The 17,263-nt window shown below is 36.9% G+C and overlaps 1 protein-coding gene across 1 annotated transcript in view; it reads left to right on the top strand.

Moving 5' to 3' along the window:
• Cwc27 (CWC27 spliceosome associated cyclophilin) overlaps nt 1-17,263 on the top strand; it is a 180,863-nt gene that overhangs the window by 102,820 nt on the left and 60,780 nt on the right. The window contains exon 11 of the mRNA XM_027401531.2: nt 5,283-5,380. Coding sequence (XP_027257332.1) covers nt 5,283-5,380 — 98 coding nt within the window. The remainder of the gene's footprint in view (nt 1-5,282; nt 5,381-17,263) is intronic.

Raw genomic sequence — 17,263 nt, 5'->3', positions numbered from 1 at the left:
CGGTGGATAGGAGGATTATGTTCTAGAGAATGTAAGATTGGGATCCCTAAAGTTATCCTATGATCTGAAGATTAATTTTTAAAGGTATAATTCATTCCAAGAGTATGGATTCCACTAGCATGGACAGATGTGATATTTCACTAGTCTGAAAGATTTTTACGTTGAAAATCCTCAGTCATTTGAAAATTTCAGCACAGTGAGCAATTTTTAAAATGTATGTGTCTATGCTCCTATTTCACTTTGCCTTTGAGTTTTTAGTCATTTTTGTTCAGTTTATGCTACATAACTTCAACAGAGTACCTAAATCTGTGACTATTTAGGGATAGATTTTTATTTTTTTTACTCTCACAATTACGAACAAAATTAATCTTCATATGTATCAGGGGTGGCATTCATTCAAAATAAACAATTACAAAATATCCCTACATGATAAATAGCTCTAAGCAATAGTGCTATTTTAAATATCTGACTATATAATAGGGACTTTCATTGAATCTATATTGTGTGCTCAATGTCTCACTACCTTACATAACTGTTCTAAAATCACTCCTTGGCTGATTCATAGAGTTGACTTTTAAATCCAGACTGCTTAACTGTGTTTAAATTAACTATGTTCTTTTCTGGTGCAGTAGTGGCTTACATGGTATAAACTTTCTTAGTCTCATTCTTTATATACTTCAAATTATTCTCATAAACTGTAGCATGAATTTTAATTGTTCTTAATTATAAAAAAATCAGAGACAGATACTGGGGTTCAAGCTGAAGATCAGAAAAGCAAAGCAGCCAACCACTAAGAGAGTTCTTACCTCTACCAAGGCTCAAACCAAAAGGGGTAATCCTGTCCTCAGAGGGACTGCAGACTGCATTGCTCTCTACCAAACCTCACACTGCCTAGGCTAACTAGTGTGTGTGGCTAGCTAGTGGCTTCTCTCTCTCTCTCTCTCTCTCTCTCTCTCTCTCTCTCTCTCTCTCTCTCTCTCTCTGTCTCTCTGTGGGGGTGTGGGGGTTGTAACTAGTGGCTTAGCTCTGCACTCTGATCTTCAGGCAAGCTTTATCTGTTAGATTACAAACAAAATATCACTACACATAACTGATTTATCTGGCCTACAAATGCAGTATTTGCTCTTCAACTTACAAAGTAATCTGTATCTCAAAGATCTTAATTTTCTAAACAACTGAATTACTTACCCAAATGAAAACTAGCAGAGTAAAAGGTCCAAGTGCTTATCAGGTGGAGGAGAAACTTTGTGGGTGTTCTTTGTGGGTGACTACACAGTTTAGTTATACTTTATGCTGGTTGAACAAGAGACTTCTAGGATTGTGTCCACAAGCTTCAGAAAGAAGGAAGTGATTGTATTCTCTGAGGTGTGTGTAAGAGATTGAAGTTGGCATTGATGGTAAGTGACAAGAGGAAGTATTGTATGTGTGATATGTACTTTAACACTGATCCAGTGAAAACAAAGAGCAGTCCTGGAGAAGTTAGAAGTTTTCTCTTGAGATAGGTAATAGTTCCATCATCAAATACATGAAAAAATAGACTTGGTCAAAGAAGAGATGGCATCTGTTTTGTGTGTGAGGTGTGTGAGTGACTATATTGAGACATCTGACCTGCAGTCCATCTAGATAAGAGTTCCAAAGATGTGGCCAGGCAGAAATAAAGTACCAGAATTCCATACCAGACTGGGAAGACTTATTACAAAACATTTAGAAAAATCTTCATAGTTTCTTTTTACATGTTGAAATAAAAATATCTTGAATATAGTTAAGGATAATTTTTATACTCTTTTAAGTGATTATATGTTATATCTTATATTTCTTTCATGCAGCATTCTCCATACTCTATACAGAGATGTATAATAGTTAGAAAGGTAGGGCCAAATTCAAGGCAAAGCATTCACACTAGACTTAAAAAAACAACTATATAGGGTTGGTATGAGATTAAAGTGACACTACATAGGGGATACAGATAAGCAAAACTCCAACAGTTTTAAGTTAAGAAGAAAAGGAGTAACCACAATGAGGAGAATTGGGACATCTTGATTCTAAAATGCTGAAGTCTGATTCAGATAGAATTTCAGGAAGGAAGTAGTTAACATCTTTGAATGACAGTGAGCCCATCTGGAAAGAGGAGGTGATCTAAACATAAGCCATAGAATTTGGTTGGTGTAGAAACACTTTCAAGAGACTGTAAGAAGGATAGATTGCAAGAGATTGTGAAACAGACTGTGAGTATAAACTGCTCTTTCCAGGAGGGAGTCCATTTGTAAAGATAATAATCACTTGATTACAACAGACTGTAGAGAAATTTGAGTTTATTTGTTTACTGAATGAAAAGATTAGTGAGTAAGAGTGCTTGATTGTAAAGGAGAAAAGATAATTTCTACAGTAGAATGCTAATCTCAGTGCATACAGGAGTCATCAGGGGCATCCATTACAAGGGCAAATCCCCAGGCATCATCTCATGGCAAAGGTTACCCTTTTCTGTAGAGATTTGTGTCTTAGAACAGGCCCCTGAAGGGATAAGGGAGAACTTGAACCATATTCACAGTTTATTCCAATCAGTTATGTCAAATTGTTCAAGAAAATTAAGAGTTCTGATGAGGAAAGTTGTAAAATGACTGCCAGTATAGTATCCGGAATTAATATAGTGCCAATGGGATTACTATAGGTGGACCATGGAGTATAGCGAAGGAAGTGGCTTTGATTATTTTAAGAGGGACTGCAAGCTCAGTAGAAATGAAAGACTGAAAACATTTAAGAGGTAGTAAACTTGGATCAGAGGGATAGTTTCAGAATTCATGACCATGAAAGCAAGTAGACACAAAATGGGGGCTCTTTGCATAGAAGGTGAAAGAACTGAAGCATGCATGTTTTAAGGCTTTTCGATTTGGTAAACCTAGTACTTGTTAGTATTACAAGAGGACTCAGGACCAAGAGGAAGCTTTATACACCCAGGAGTCCATTCTTTTGATATGGTGATGCAACATGATCATCTGCAAAGTTCATACTCAAGTACTTTGAAGTTACATTACAAAAATAAATTGCAAAAAATCTCCTAATATTTTAAGTGGCTTTATAATTTTGTGTTGGGCTACATTCATAGCTGCCCTGTCACATGGGGCTGAGAGCTGCAGGTTGCATATCTCTGCAAAGTTGGGTCAGTGTAGAACTATCTAGACTTAAGATTGTCTTGAATAACATTAGAGGTCAGAGTGTGATATCTGCTTGAGCTTCCAGTTTTCTGTAAGCATCCTTGATCCAGTCTAGCTTTTCTGTAAACAGAGTGAATATTTGTCTTTAAGGATATATACCTGGCTTTAACTGCTCAAAATTTACTCTAACAGTTTATGTTAGTCATTACAGATTAGATAGATAGATGGATAGGTAGATAGATAGATAGATAGATAGATAGATAGATAGATAGATAGATAGATAGATAGATAGATAGATAGATAATATGTAGATAGATGTATTTGTATATATACATGCATATATGTATATATTCTTATGCAGCTTATAGTTTGCAATGCTAACAGGTCAAACAGCCTAACAGTCTTGGCACAACCCATACCTTAGCTGTGTTACCTGGTGAACAGCAGTATTTAAAGCATGTTTAAAAGACAGATTATATCTTGAAACAGTATTCCAAAGATAAATTGAAGTAACACAATGCCTTCTAAGGACAACTCACTGCAATTAGCCTAAAACTTGCTACCCGTTAAAGGTCCTTTCCTTCCCTATACTATGACTGAGGACAAACCTCCATCCCATGGACCCCGGGGAATAATAGAGTATAGCCAAATTACAGTGCATGACATGGATACTTAATAATTGTGCTCAGGAAGTAAATTTGAAGTTTCTATCTTAAAACTGTGTTGCAGGAACAAGTCATTTACCTAATGACTTGTAAATTAGCATTTGCCTTTAACACATGACATAACATGTTAATTATCAGAATATTTTGCCCTAGAACTTTTACAGAAGACAAATTACATGCCAACTGTGGCATTAGACAAATTTTTAAGAATTGGAGTGGGAGAGTTACATTAGAACAGGATCTCACTGTGTAGCCTAGGCTGACCTGGAAGTCACCATATAGCTTAGACATGGCCTTAAACTCTCAGTATTCCTTCTGTTTCTGCCTCCCAAGTGCTGAGAAAACTTAAATGAGCAAACTATGTCCAGAGAGCGAAAACTCAAATGAATTTTAAAAAATTTTAGCCATGTAACTACCATGTAATAATTGCCTAACAAATGGTAATTACTGATACAACTTCAGTAATTTAAAAAATTTTGAAGTCAAGCTGTATTGTGTATATCCAGATTTGATGTATAGTACTTACTCAGAATCTTGTTTGTGTGCCAGGTATGGTGGTACATACCCATAGACAGGTGGAAGAAGTGGGGGCTTCGTGTTCAAGGTCACCCTGAGCTATGTAGCCAGTTCCAGGTCAATCTGGAATACCTACAAAGACCCTATCTTCAAAAACATATATTTTTTAATTTTGTTTCTGACACAAGAGCTCTATTCATTGAGACTAGTATTAAGTTCACTCCTAAATTAGGGAAGCAACAGGCCCATTTTCATTGAGTGGGTTAATTACCTTTATCTTGGGCTTATGGTTCCAGGGATATAAGAGTCTATTAGCATCACACTGGGAGGTGCAGCAGCTATAAGAACAGCTGAGAGCTCACATCTCAAAACAGCAAACAGGAAGCCAAGAGAGCAAACTCAAAATGGCAGATGTCTGAACCCTGAAAACTTGCACCAAGTGACATACTTCCTACAGCAAGGCCATCCGTATCTCCTAGGCCAAACAGAGAGCCATCATTCAGTGCCTGAGACTACAGGGAACATCTTATTCAAGCCACCACATAACTTCTAGTGTTTAGTGTACTTGAGAAGGAAAATGTTTATAGGTTCTTAGACTGTTATTGTGAAAAGTGACAACTTAGGAAATATTTACCTATCCACGAATGCATGTACATAGCATAAAATTAATTATGTTATTGACTACATTTCTTTGTTTTGTTTTGTTTTGTTTTGTTTTGTTTTTCAAGACAGGGTTTTTCTATAGCTTTGGAGCCTGTCCTGGAACTCGCTCTGTAAACCAGTCTGGCCTCAAACTCACAGAAATCTGCCTTACTCTGCCTCCCAAGTGCTGGGAATAAAGGCAAACACCCAGGATTTAGTGCACCTAAAAATAAACAGTTCTGTTTTTTTGCTAATCCTGTTTTTCTATCAGTATATTATAAACTTATGTGTCTTCTTTGCTTTATAGTGAAGAGCTCAGAAAAGAAGCAAGGCAACTGAAGCGGGAACTTTTAGCTGCAAAACAGAAAAAGGAGACTACAACAAAAGCAGAGAAAGGAAATGAAGGTAAAGGCTTAATTGGGTTACAATCTTTTATTTAATGCTGTGTGTGTGTGTGTGTGTGTGTGTGTGTGTGTGTGTGTGTGTGTGTGTGTGTGTCTGTGTGTGTGTCTGTGTGTGTGTGTGTCTGTGTGTGGGAGTATGTGTGTGCAAGCCAGAGGTCAGCCTCAGATGCCATTTATCAGGAGCTGACACTTGTTTTGAGTAGTATTTTTAACTGAAGCTGCAGCTCACTGGTTGTCTAAGCAAGCTCCAGAGATCGTTGTGTTTCCACCTTCCCACTGATGGGTCTGCAGGTGCATCCCAGCATGCCCAGCTTTTCTGTGGTTCTGGTGACCCAAGCTCAGGTGCTCATGCTTGCACATCAAGCAGTTTAACAAATTAGCCATTGCCTTAGCCCCTTACACTGTCTCTTGATGCCCATTTTTACTGCCTTCCTGCCTCCTGGCTTCCTCCTCTTCCTTCTCCTCTCCTTCCTTCTTCTTGGTTGGAGGTTTTGGTTTTTCCTGCAAACTTGCCCTGGACAGTTACCAAATAAAATAAATCTGCATTTAAGGAGATTATTTTTCTGAGAAATAAATTTGATGCAAACATGGCCATGATTATTGCTTTTAAGTAAACTTAATAAGAACTTACAGAGCACTTAAAACCAGATAAGACAGTGTGACTGAAACAGGCAACTGGATTAAAAGTGCACAGAAACTGTTCATTCTTTTCATATTGCACAGTCTTTAAGACCTGTAAGTAGTTTAGAACTATGCTAGGACCCATACAAACATTTGTTTGTTGGTTTGAATGGTATTATATACCTATTGGATTTTTGTTATTGTTGCTCTTTGTTGCTGTTGTTTTAACATGTATGTATTTGTGCATATTTTCACATGCACAGAGGTGCACACATGGAGGAAGATATGGAGAGGTTAGAGGACAAGTTCAGAGTTTGAGCCTTCAGCTTGTTTGAGCTATGGTCTCTTGTTGCTCACCATGGTGTACTTTGGGCCAGCACACCTTGGAGCTTCCAGGGATTCTCCTTGGCTGTCTCTCATTTTACCATGGGAACACTGAAAATACAGATGAGCACTACCATCTCTGGTTCTGCGTGGCTTCAGGGCATGCTAAGTCAGGTCCTCATACTTGTGACAAGCACTGTACCTAACTGAGCCATCTCAACCATCCCATTTATGTTTGGTTTCCTCTACAACAAGACATAGAAAGTCTAATACATTTAAAGCTGATCAAAACAGTGCTGTACTTCTATACAAGTTTCTGTATTTTATATTCTGAGGCACTGTGATTTTTCCTAAAAAGATCAGCTTCAGAGAAAGCTATCTGTTCCACAATAAAGCATGGAATGTTCAGTTTCCAGAATTACTACTTAGAATCCTTAAACCTGTTTTCTTTTGATCATGTGTTATACTATAAATTCCCATTGTTATCGTAAGTGTTATTCAGTTACCTCTTCTACAATGTGTAGTAAATTCGTGGTAACATGTTACTTTGTGCAGGCAAGCTTCATCTTCGCACTTTTGTAAAACATGGAGTGTTTTCATCTGTTAGGTTTTGTAGTGTTTATTGGAGTTGTGCTTAAGAAAATAGCATGTGTCAAATATCTAGCCTTAAAGAATATAAGTGCCAATACAAAACAGTAGTGTATCAACTGCAAAACATATTATCGTAGTAGGAAGTACAAGTAGACCCATAGCTACTTAAAGAATGTGATTCGAGAGTGTGTGTACTGTATCTCCCAGTGACTTGAAATAAAGGCAGGCCCTTGATGAAAAACTCAAGTCACTGGAGTATACATTTGACTTAAGTTGCTAAAACTTTAAATCATCCATAGTAGTCCAAACTGTAAAGGAAAAAGTGGATTTATTCATGGCTAGCTCATATAGTTAAAATATAATCCAGAGTAGAAATAAGCTGTATTGGCAGTATATATGTAACGTTCCCAAGGGATTGTTTCTTATATTAAAAGCATATTAAATATAGGATTTCTGTTGGACTAGAAAGATGTTGTACTTAGGTATGTTATTCATTTTGAGCTAATAATTATATGAGTGCCCACATGTGACAAAATCTCTACTAAGAGCAGTGTATGGGGTTGGCAGTAGGGTGGTTCCTGCTCTGTTATCTCAAGGTCTAGAAGGAGAAGAGAAGTGCAGCAGATGCCAGCTGTGCTGGCGCAGTTACAGGCCCTGCAGTAGATGTGTGGTGTATGTCTGTCTGCTTTTGAGACACCAAGTGTAACTAGGGAGAGAAGTCTTCCTTACAAAAGAGAGGGCTCTTTAGACCCTGGTTTGGCTTATATGTAAATGAAAACAAGCCATGATAAAGTCTCTTGTGTCATAATTAGAGACTCTCCAGCTCCAGGAATTGTAACTTTGAGATATCTTTGCTGGTGGTATTTAAATAGTTAAGTGGGCTATTTTGGTTTTTTCTTTTTTAAAGATTCATTTATGTATTTTATATCTATGGTTGCTTTGTCAGTATGTACATCTGCACAGCAGAAGAGGGTATCGGATCCCATGGGACCATAGTTATATAGACTTTTGTAATGAAAGAGCATCAAGCCATAAACACTATTTTATTACTACTATGTGTGCTGTGTGTGTAGTTTGATGCAGCCTATCCTAGAACCTATTTATGATATACATTATGGATTACTTTTTCCTTGGAATTGTGTTTCCTCTAAGCCTACTTTGAACTTCTAAAAATGGCAAGTTTTGGGCTGGGTAGTGGTAGAGCCTTTAATTCCTGCTCTCAGGAGGAAGAGGCAGGCCGATCTCTGTAGTTTCAAGGCTAGCCTGGTCTACAGAGCAAGTTCCAGCAGAGCTAGGACTGTTAAACAGAGAAGCTCTGTCTCAAAAAACAAGACAAAAAAAAAAAAAAAGGAGGAGGAGGAGGAGGAGAAAAACTGTCAAGTATTAGTAGGATGATAATAGAAAACTGATTTTTATGAAAGATTTGTCAATTTCAGAAAACATCACTTTATATTTGAAATAAAAGTGTTGCTATGCAATTTTTAAGCAAATGAAATGTCTTCCTGTGATTATCAATGATACCACAAGCCATCTTACAACACAAGGTTTTAGAAACAAAGTAGAATTTGAATATCTTTCAGTATATGTTAGAACTCAGCCTGCCTTCCCAATCAGCATATATTCCAAGGTCAGTACTACGTGAACTCTAGGAAGAAATACAGAGGCTCTTGTATGTGTTTCTGTGAAGTAAAGTCCACATGTGAAAAAAAGTTGGAAAGTGTTATTTGACCTTGGCCTTGCAGAGTTATCTGACAGTGAAGCTGAGTATTCTCATGAAACTATTCAGGAAAGATTTTGTGATTGAGGTATGTCAGCGTGTCAGGCTACACATCTGGCTTTTGTAACTCATCTTATTTCAGTCTAATACTAAGTCATCTGAGTATTATGGGAACTAGATGATTTGTCCTTTTGAACATGTTAGCTATATACCACAGTTGAATTCACTAATAAGCTTAGATAAGCAGTAGTCTAAAGCCTTCAGAAAATTTTGAATGACAAAATTTTATGTAATATGAATCTGTCTTCCATGTGAATTTTCACCTAATGCATGTTATTGTAACTGCTGGTCTAGAGAGACCAAAACTACATTAACTGTGATAATTCTAATTTAGTAGTAATTCTGATTGTAATGCTTCATTCTTTATATCTTTGGGGGCTAGGAAGAAAGCTCAGTAGGTAATGGCACTTACTACACAGGCCTGAAAATGAATCCAATCCCCAGAATCCTTGTAAGCATGAAGGGTATGAACCAGTTCCACTACAGCCCAAAGGTACATGAATGTGCTCACACACAGACACACACACACACACACACACACATACACACACACACACTAAGAATATTTTAATTTTTAAAAGAAAAGTTTGAAATATATATTCTCAAAATAAGTAAGAAAGTAGAAAATTTCAGTTACTGAAATTCTTAATTTCAGTTACTGATGGGAAAGGTCCTTCTGTGTATATGTTTGTCTTATTGGTTGATAAATAAAGCACTGTTGGCCAATAAGGAAGCAAGTTAGGCAGGACTAGGAGAGAAGGAGGATTCTGGGAAATGTAGGAAAGGGAGAGGGTTGCCATGTGATCCCAGGAAGAGAGGATGCATAAGGCCGTCGTCCTCGGTAAGATAAGTCCTTATAAAAATATACAGATTAGTAGTTATGGTTGATAATTAAGACTGAGCTAGCAAATAAGAAATCCTAGTCATTGGCCAGCTGTATTGTAAATAATATAAGACTCTGTGTGTTATTTGGGGGCCCTAAAGCAGCGGCAGAATCCAGGCAGCTGCAAAGAGTTATTGTTACAAGTTATTAGCAGGGAAAATATTTAAGCCTCAGTTTTCTTATTGTAATTCTAGAGATAAAACACCATATATACCCTTCAGGCTTCTTATTGTGGAGAAAACTTTTAATAAAATTACACTACTATGTTAAAAATAATAATTTTAAATTTGCAAGAGAAAAACATAGCTAGCTGTTCCTGCTTTCATTTTGTTTCCTGCCTAAAACCTACATTCAAAAATATGAATTTTAGTAGTTAGTAAAGCCCACAGTTGATATGATATGGCCATTTTAAAATGTGTTGTAAAACACACAGAGAAACACTATCTCGGAAAAACAAACAAACAAACAAAAAACAAAAACAAACAAACAAAAAAAAACAACTCTTATTAAACAGCCGGGCGTTGGTGGCACATACCTTTAATCCCAGCACTTGGAAGGCAGAGGCAGGTGGATCTCTGAGTCTGGTCTGAAGAGGGAGTTCCAGGACAGGCTCCAAAACAATACAGAGAAACCCTGTGGGGGGGGGGGGAGATGGGACTATTTAAACAAATTTCCTTTTCATGTTTGTCAGTCATATTTCTATAAATACACTGTCTTTGAAAGTGTACCTTCTTAAATGTCCAATGAATGCATCTGGCAAGTCTGGTCCCATGCTGATGGCAGACACTTCATTTTAGAATTTAGGGTATGATTGTTGAATTAAAACACACTTGGGAGAAACATGAAAGACCAAGAAAGCCTTGCATTCTAACATTGTGCTTTAAAATACTAGTTTGAGTCTTTCATGAATGAGCGTCCCCCATTAAGCCAGGTATTCTCATACATGTGATATTTACTTCAGAATATGACCATTTTAGGAAAACTTTAATTAGGTTTTAATTAATATTCCTCTGGATTTATAATCTTTATCCAGTTTCTTGGGCCAGGTTCATATTCATAATGACTTAACCTTAGTCATTTTAAGTCTGTTCCATCACACTAGGCAAGTTACTTTGAAATCTGGCCTCATGCTATTCTTCCACTATATAGATAAATAAATTTTGCCATCCCTTGAGCCATACAATATTATCAGTTAATAGACATAAGTACACTTAAGAAAAAACCCATAATTTTTCCACTTGTCTTCTAATTAATTTTAATTTATATTACATTCACATGTGTGTGTACATGCATATATATATATGGGTACAAACATACCACAGAACATGACTGTTGGTCAGAAGATACTTGTAGGAATTGAGTCTCTCTTTCTACAATGTGAGTCTTAGAGATCAAACTTAAATTGTTGGACTTGTTTGTAGCCATCTTACTGGCCTAGGAGGACTGCAGACAATATCTAAGTGAATGCTTTGGTAAATAAAAGAAATCAAATGTCAAGAAATAAAGCTATTAGTACAGTAATCCAATTAAAATTTTCATAATAGTGTGAGATTGAACCTTTCAAAATTCAAAATTGTTCCTTCTCTTAGTTGAGTACAGAATCTGCAGTAGATTCTAAGAACAAACACCCCAACTTAGGAAAACAAGGAACAGTGTTTGGTTTAGATACCAGCAGTGTCAAAAGAGATTTACTGCAGGACACTCTTGTTCACAGCCTTGGGGTCTTGTAAATCCCACAATAAATCATCCTGGCTTATGAACAGGATTGCTGTGGGAGGTAATAAATTTAAAATAAGATTGATAATTCATTGGTGTTAAAGTTGGCTTCTTGTGTTGTCTCTTTCCAGTTCTTTAATCCTTTTTCATTAAATTATATGTAAACCTTTCTGAGTTTTTTTAAGTTTCACCATCTTAGAACTAGTAACAAACTGAATGTAGTCACATAGAGCTACAGGTTTGGGCATACCTTTAAGGAGCTAAGGTGTCTGAGTCTCCTTGACATTCTGGGCAGACAATTCCTGCTCTGTGGTTCTTGCCAGAAGTGAGAGGAGAGGGGCAATATGAGCTTATAAGTCAACTAAGAATTCAAAAGCCTCTTAAGGAAACACACCCTCCAAGGTACAGAGCACCTCTTGAGCACACAGGGCCATTTCAAGTTGTTTCTGACTGTCTCTTAGTATTGCATTAAACAATCAAGGGATCTCAGGCTTGACTGAGTTGTGACAGTATATAGTATTTAGCTACTTCCCATCTATCCAATGTATAATGTTAAACTAGCTTAATCTTGGTTTTATGAGAAACAAAAACCCATGTGGAATGTTTGCTCCCTGCTAACCTAACAGCACACATGGTGAGTTCTCACTGAGCAAACTAGTCCTTTCCCCAAGCTTTTAAGTTTCTCTAGGTACTACTGGTTCATTTCCCAACCCCTTAGAGGCTGGTCCAAAGTTCCAGAATTCACTTTCTTCAATAGTTGCCTCCTAATTTAGATGTTAGTTTTAGCTTTATTTGAAGAAAGGTAAAGTATATTTGTGCCTGATTCATAGATACCCTTTCAGGCCAGCAGTCATTCTGTTTCTTCTCACTTAAGGTTCAAAGCACTTTAAAAACTAAAGATGTGGACAATTATATCTAAAAGGGTGAATGCACACACCTTAGTTAGGGTTTCTGTTGCTGTGGTAAAATACCATAACCAAATACAACTTTGGAAGGAAAGGGTTGTTTTCATCTTACACTTCCACATTACAGTCCATCATCACAGAAAGTCGGGGTGTGAGCTGACATGGGCAGGAAACTGGAGTAGAGGCTGTGGAGGAACACTGCTTACTGCCTTGCTCCCTGTGATTTGCTCACCCTGCTTTCTTATAGCACTCAGAACCACCAGCCCCTCAGTGACACCACCCTCAGTGAGCTAGACCCTCCCGAATCAATCATTCGTCAAGAAAATGCCCCACTGACTTCCCCACAGGCCAGTCCAGTGGGGGCATTTTCTCACTTGAAGTTTCTATTTCAAAAGGATGCTAGCTTGTCAAGTTGACATGAAACTAGCTAGTATAGTGTATAGTGTATATCTCAGTTGTTTTTTAAGGAGTAAATTAGCAAAAAGAAAGTCAAAGCAGGGGCAACCCTGTGGATCTTTCTAACCCACTACTTTGTGTCTTTGTTTTTAGTTGTTCCTAAAAGCCATACTGCAAATATGTAGTATGCAAATAAGTAGTATGCTTCTAGCACATGGGAAGAAGTAATATGTTCAGTAAAAGTCGTTAGCAGATGTCAAGATGTGTATGCCAGTGGTTACATAAAGAATTGAATCTTTTGGTAACATAAGTGAGAGACCCTCTGTGAGTCCATGGTTCTTGGGGACAGCCATGTCACATAGCAAATCACTGGTTGTAGACCTCTTCCTTCGACTCCTAAAATAAATGGATGCTTTTCATTTGGATTTTAAAAGTTGGGAAGTAACTTTTTTATGAAAAGTATGGAGAGGAAATGAGTAAGTGAACAAAAAATTGAAGTATCATGACAAGTGTAATGACTCGTAATACCAGCAGTCAGGAAGCTGAAAAGGGGAGGTCCAGAGTTCCAGACCATTCTAAGCATCATAGTGAGACCCTGTTCCAGAAAAATAAGTAAATGAAGCAAAATTAAGTAACATACCCTGTACAAAAGACAGGACTTGTGGAAGAGAATAAAGATAGAAAAGATCACTCATGTAATCCTGTTAACCAACACAATCATGGTTAGTATGTAATACCTGTTTTCCCAAACTTTGTCTTAATGGCAGAAACATCATAATTTGCCCTAGTAATGTGATTTTCTTATAATCTGTAACATTTTTAAATATCTTTTTATTGAAACTGACCAAGAACTCCTAAATGATCAGTTTGCTTTAGAAATATTTGTTCTCAATCCTTGTAGTCAACACATTGAGCATGATGGATATAGAAACCATATGTATAAAGAAAAAAAAAAAACTCATGACTCTCAGCTCTAGGGTGTAAAATATGTGTAGTGTCGACAGCCAAGGACTCCATTCTTGAGAATTAAATTATCTTTACTGCTCACTCAAAAGGGAAAAAACAAACAAACAAACAAACAAAAAACAACTCACTTTTAAACTGTTCCTAATTGATTTGGTAGTATGCCACCTCTTCCTTTCTCAAATGGCTTATGATAATTCAGCAAGGAAACAATGGACTCAGGCTAGCTATTTTGAAATAATTATAGATTTTTCCACTTAGAAAGTAAAAGAGATGATGGGGGAGGGGTCCTGTGTGTGTGTGTGTACTTGTATTGCTTGTTTTGTTTTAATATTTAGATTCACTCAGGAAGAACTAATATCATTAAAGGTTTGATTATAAATAGTGTTCCCATTTATAAATGGAGTTTTTAGCTTTTCCAGGCTAATGCCATGATCTTGTTTTAAATCAGAGGTTTTTCTTTCATGTGACATTTTGTGAAATTTTTTTGCCAAAAATGACAAATGCACACAGTAACTCACATGAGCGCTGAACACCTTCAGCATCCTGCAGTGTGCAGTCACATTGGGAGGAGATTTGCCCCAGCTGCACAGTATGCACCTGTGCCCCTCTTATGTGAAAACTGATTCAGCGCAGCTTAATCTACACAATGTTAGCTGGCTCCCTTACACGACTGATGCAGTATGGTGATAATTTCAATAGTTCTATTTTCAAAATTCCTCACCAAAACTCCTGGCAGGTGGTATAATTGCAGCTCTTCAGTCTGAGTATTATTTTCCTTAAAAATCAGATAATCACTAAATTGTTAGATAATCACTAATTGTTACATAAGATAATTTGAAATGTTAGAATAGACAGAAAGAATAGTGAAATTCTCAGAACTAATGTCCAAGTATCAGGAAATCATTTAGAAATGACTTTGGAGACACAAGAACATTGTATACTGTTTTTTGCTTATTATTTTTAGAAAATGGCCATAGCAGAATGGAAGCCCACTTCAGACTATACTGTTGAACACTTAAAATGTGACTCTGAGTTGGCCTCCAGGAATGTATTAAGTACCTGAACCTCTGGTCTTGAATGTGCTCTGGTTATGTTGCATTACATGTCTGTAATCATCACCGGATAGGATCATCAGCTAGACTTCCCATATATGCACAGAAAGCCAAAAGCCAACCATCGACAGAGCTCAGTGAATACCATCCAGCAGCGTCAGAGAATTAACCCCAGTGCCCTGGTCCCCAGACCAGTGTCATTTCTACTACTCAGGATTTCAGTGTGACCCAACATTTAGACAATTTATTAAGATTTTATTTATTAATATTCCACTGGGATTTTGACCAGAATAATTATTTCCAGAACCCCTTCAGCAAACTGAAGAGGTCTGTAGCACATTGCTAATATAAATATGCACCATTTGGAATGAATGACAAAAAACATAACATGTTATGGAAAACATCAGCTTCTGGCAACATGGCCAACTAGAAGTTTAAATTGAGCTCCCCATAGGAGACAACTAAAAACCATGGCTATAATGTAAGAGTAACTTCTCATATACTCCTATGATTTGCCATAGGTCAGTAATACCTAAACCAGGGAAAAAGTAAAGGTGTGAACTGAGAGATATGTGAAGCATTCAGTCTGGCTTTAGCCCAAAGGACATATGCTAAACTGGTGAGTTGAACATTGATTTTGGAAGTCTCACAAAGTTCTAATGAGAATTTAAAACCCAAGGTCTAATGAAGGCAGGAAGGATCTAACGAAAGACTGGGCAAAAGACCTCATCATATATGGCCAAGAGAATAAAAATAAAATGGGGTTCCTCGTGCTCAACAGAGAAATTCTTACTATCTCAGAACATAGCACACAGTATTGGAAGGCAAGAATAGGAGTGCCCAAAATTATAACTAAAAAGTAACCTTCCAACAAGTTTTCAGCCCACAGTCTCCCAACCAAGTCCTAAGTGAATCTAGATGCCTGATGGAACCAAACTTAAATGCTTTCAAGGAGAATTTATTTTTATCACCAATCCAGAGGGAGAGAGAGAGAGAGAGAGAGAGAGAGAGAGAGAGAGAGAGAGAGAGAGAGAGAGAGAGAGAGAGAGAGAGAGAGATGAGAACTAGAATTAACACATAAAGACACAATTCAATCATCCTGACTGAAGGCTAGAAGAAACGGCAGACATCAGACTCAGATGCACACAAACTCAGATTTTATTCAGACAATAAGTGTTAAGTATACCTAACCTACTTCTAAAATGACTTGAAACTATGAAGAACAAGCTAGCATAAAAGTAGAGATTATCTGAAAGTGAAAAATGTAATATCTAACACTCAAAATTCAACAGGTTTGATAGCAAATTAAACACCATTAAAAACATTAGTATATTGAAAGATAACATTGAAAAATACTATTATTGAATTCAGCCCTCAAGAAAGAGGATACTTGGGAAATGAAGACCTAGTAAGTGTCCACTCAAATTCCAGATCAAAGTTAAAAGCAAGGTATCAGGAGGTGGTGAGTGAGAGTACTCTGTAACTAATCAGAGAGATCTTGTTACAAGGTTGAAGAATCCTCAGAAGCCTAAAAAGATAAAAAAAACAAAATCAGTAAACCTAGATTTATATGTTCAATGTCAAGATGCATTAAAAGCATCTAGAGAGAAAAATTATTACCTTTAGAAAAGTAAGAGCTGATTCCTTAGCCTGTGAAGAAATGAAGCAAAGTATGGTGTTCAGCGCATTAAAGGCTGATTAATGTCCTTCAGAACAACAGAAACCGAGAGACCTTGCTGCCTGCAGACCATCACGTAGACTAACAATATAGTCTTTCTATACAAACTCAGTATTCTCACTGAACTATCTTGATGAATCTATGACAAAAGCCACCCTTTCTTATTTGTGTCAGGTTTCTTGGACAGTTCTATTGACTGAAACACCTTCCACCATTTTTGCCTATGAAATGATTTTTCTTCATGGCTTACCTCAAACATTTTCACATCCTGTGAACCTTTCCCCAACTGGCATTAGAGTATCAAAAAATTCCACAAGTGGTATGGTTACTACTTCTATCAAAGATTACTCACTTATTTCCAGCTGTGTAAGCCTCCCACACATGTTTTAGAAGCATCTGCGTGAAACCCAGTTCACATCTTATGTTCTTATGCTAGTCTGCCTTGTATTAATTTTCTGTATCTGTCTATTTACAATTGAATTGCAGTCAACCTGATTTCAATAAATATACATTATTTAGAACATTTAAACCTGCTTGTTTTATTTATAACATTTTGGTGTGGTGGTTTTTATTTGTTTTTGAGACAGGATTTCACTATGTAGCTCTAAGTATCTTAGATCTCATTGTGTAGACCAGACTGGCCTCAAACTGATCTGCCTGCCTCTTGTCTCCCCGCTGTTTGGATAAAAGGCATGCACCACCATGCCTGGCTTAAGCAAAATAATAAATAACTTTATAAACTCTTACATTAGTATACCCTACATTTACTACTGATCTAGTAAACTAAATATAGTCATTCTTAGAAATAATTGATTTAAAAAATGCATTTCTAACCATAAAAAAAATCATGTACATCAGACTTACTATGTTTGTTATACACATTAGGAGTCTACATTTGATTTTCCAATTCATGTCTTAGTCTTTTCTACAGTCTAATCATTTTTCCAGGATAATTTATAAAACAAACATACTGTT

This window comes from Cricetulus griseus, chromosome 2, assembly GCF_003668045.3.
Source record: "Cricetulus griseus strain 17A/GY chromosome 2, alternate assembly CriGri-PICRH-1.0, whole genome shotgun sequence".
Lineage (NCBI taxonomy): Eukaryota > Metazoa > Chordata > Mammalia > Rodentia > Cricetidae > Cricetulus > Cricetulus griseus.
The sequence above is the reverse complement of the archived record's forward strand: the minus strand, read 5'-3'. Positions and strand labels throughout refer to the sequence as shown.